Source organism: Rhinopithecus bieti, unplaced genomic scaffold, assembly GCF_001698545.2.
Source record: "Rhinopithecus bieti isolate Rb0 unplaced genomic scaffold, ASM169854v2 scaffold_18548, whole genome shotgun sequence".
NCBI lineage: Eukaryota > Metazoa > Chordata > Mammalia > Primates > Cercopithecidae > Rhinopithecus > Rhinopithecus bieti.
The window spans coordinates 360,447-363,354 of NW_016809526.1; the positions used below are offsets into that span (position 1 = coordinate 360,447).

The 2,908-nt window shown below is 50.9% G+C and overlaps 1 protein-coding gene across 1 annotated transcript in view; it reads left to right on the plus strand.

Moving 5' to 3' along the window:
* The window catches only part of SYNJ2 (synaptojanin 2), a 125,933-nt gene that overhangs the window by 107,495 nt on the left and 15,530 nt on the right, over window positions 1-2,908 (plus strand). Inside the window, exon 23 of the mRNA XM_017889620.1 lies at window positions 1,851-1,985. Coding sequence (XP_017745109.1) covers window positions 1,851-1,985 — 135 coding nt within the window. The remainder of the gene's footprint in view (window positions 1-1,850; window positions 1,986-2,908) is intronic.

A 2,908-nucleotide genomic window follows, 5' to 3' on the forward strand; every position in this document is an offset into this window, starting at 1 on the left:
TTTTTTTTTTTTTTTTTTTTTTTTTTTTTTTTTTTTGAGACAGTGTCTCACTCTGTCTCCCAGGCTGGAGCACAGTGATACGATCTCAGCTCACTGCAACCTCCACCTCCCAGGCTCAAGCGATCCTCTCACCTCAGCCTCCCAAGTGGCTGGGACTACAGGGATGCACCACCACGTCCAGATAATTTTTTTGCATTTTTTGTAGAGATGGGGTGTCATTATGTTGCCCAAGCTGGTCTCAAACTCTTGGGCTCAAGTGACCCTCCTACCTGGGCCTCCCAAAGTGCTGGTATTACAGGCCTGAGCCACTGCACCTGGCCAATAACTGTTCTGAGTAACTTTTAAAGCCCACTAATGTTACATGGCTGGCAGGTCGGGTAGTTCATATTTCAGTGTCAGCTATGTTGATGCTGTTCCATTCATAGCCAGGCATGCCTCTAGCTGTCAGTCACTGAGCCCCGAGTTGGAGGACAGCTCTAACCAGCAGGTGCAGGAGCTTAGCCATGCATTGGGCCCCTTGAGCTGGAGCTGAGAGCAGAGAACAGGGCTGAAAGTGGATTAAGGTACAGCTTAGGGAGGGTACTTTGCCAGGAGAGGTGTGAAGACCTCCAAGCCCCTTTGACCGTATGCTGGTCCCCACACTGATCAATAACTTGCCTATACCGAACCATCAGGAGCTTTTAAACTTATGGATTTTTGAGCCCTGCCAGAGAGATCTGGATTTGGCAGGAGTGGGGTGGGACCCTGGAAGCCTGGCATTTCACCAGGCTTTCCAGGTGGTTTGGACGCACAGCCAGGTTTGGGGACTTCTGCCCAAAACGGAAGCAGCAGCCTTCTCCAGAGCATCGCAGTGGTTCTTTACGTTGCTCCTGCCACGGGCTTCTGCCCTGGAACTGAAGTGGCTGGAGGGATGTGTTCTTCCCATAAGAAGGACCTTTTTCTCAGGAGTGACTGTCACGCAGGCAGCCTCTGGAGCCAGTGCAGGTGTGAGCACAGATAGTCCTTTACATGAAGAAACTAATAGAGCAACCCGGGACATGTGGGCGGCTTTGCTACCTGGTGGGCATTGAGAGGGTCTTCCCTTGATGCTGTGGAGTGTTCAGTAATTCCCATTTGTAGGAGAAATCCTGCCTTTCCCCAGTTTCAGTCTCCAGGACACATGGGGTGGAGCTGCTGGATACAAGGAGTGGGGTGTCCGAGTCAAAGTAAAATGGAAAGGCCCATGCTTTGGGGGAGCCCTAGGGCTGCTGATTTGATCTGTAATGAAGCAGGAGCTGTGCCTTCTCAAGACCCCTCAGCCTCTTAGAAGGTGCGTGCAGGGCAGATCAAGATAGCAGAACCTTGGGAGTGGCCGGCCATGGGCCCACAGGGTTTGGGATTTGATGAGTGAGCAAGATTCCTGGTCCTAGGCACTGGCCATTGCATGCCAGGCTGCTCTACTGCCAGAGCAGGGAGAACACCCTCAGCTTCCTCAGCCGGTATTCTAGAGTGAGGAATTGAAAATGTCTTCCCATGGTTAGGTGACTCTTCAGGGGCTGTGGTTTGCAACTGTCTCCTCCACTCTGCGCAAGTCTTGTTATTTCACAAGAAAACACACTTTCAAAGAGCTCAATGTCTCAAGTCTGAGAAACACACATTGTCCATGGTTCACTGCATGTTCCAAGCAGGCACTGGGTGCCCTCCCCGCCCCCGCCCCTTGCCAGCAGACAAGGGTGCCCGTTTCTGGACAGAGCCTTCAGCTGTCCTGCAGCAGGTCCCCCTGCACAGTCAGCCTCCTGTGCTCAGACCTGTGTCTGACACGCTCACATGTGGAACAGACCGTTGTACTCACACCCCGCCATGTCCTTCAGATGACGCGGACCTGGTGGAGCTCAAGCAGGAGCTGGAAGCCGTCGGGGAGTTCCGCCACCGTTCTCCGAGCAGGTCTCTGTCGGTCCCCAACCGGCCTCGGCCACCTCACCCCCCGCAGAGACCCCCCCCTCCAAGTAAGACTCTGCTTGCTTTCAGCTCCCTGGATGCCTGCCGGGAATAACTGCTCGTTCCCTGCTACTGAAAACACTGCTCAGAATCCACTTCTCCCCCACCTTCGGGTCCCCACAGGACTTCCTCCTCCTCGGGCTCCTTTTTGTTATAAATTCAGTACATGTTTGACGTCAGGGCTGGTTGTGTTTCTCATGGCAAATTAAATGGCTCCTTCGCAAAGCTGCTCTTCACCCTGGAGCTGTGCTTCTGCTTCAAGCTGCTCTCCCTCAGCAGCTTTAGAGGATGCAGAATGGGGGGCAGCAGCTGTGGGAGGGACGTGAGCTTCGCAGTCAGACAGCTCTCTTCAGCTGCTGTGCAGTCCTCCCTCTACTTATGAGGAATTTGGTAAACCCAGCTCCCTGCCTGGAGGTGACCCGGTCACCCCTCTGCGCTTCCAGGCCTCGTGTTTCCCGGGCTCAGAACAAGTTCCCTCTTAGCCTGGGTCTAGAAGCATTTTCTTCTGGTTCCTCGAACAATGCTTTGCCCATTCAGGCCTCCCTGATAACCTGAAAGCAAAGCTGTGATGTGCTTTTGATCCACTTCCATTTTACCACCACTGTTTACTTCTCCCTCCCCAAAAATGTCATGATCAGACTTAGATCTTCCTAAGCCGTTACTTCAGAATTGGGCTTATTGTGGCTAACGTCACAGCAGTAACCAATGGCAAGCCACAAGCCCAGATATAAAATAAAAATAACCTAAAAATAAAATGTATAAGTCATGTATTACAGAATAAAATGTATAAGTCATGTATTGCAGAAATTTTAGAGATAATTACAAAGAAGAACAAATTTTAAAATTCACTTGATGACCTACAGAGAATAGTTGTTACAAAAGACTTCTTTTTCCAGTTACATATATCTGTAGCAACATACTTTTTTTTTTT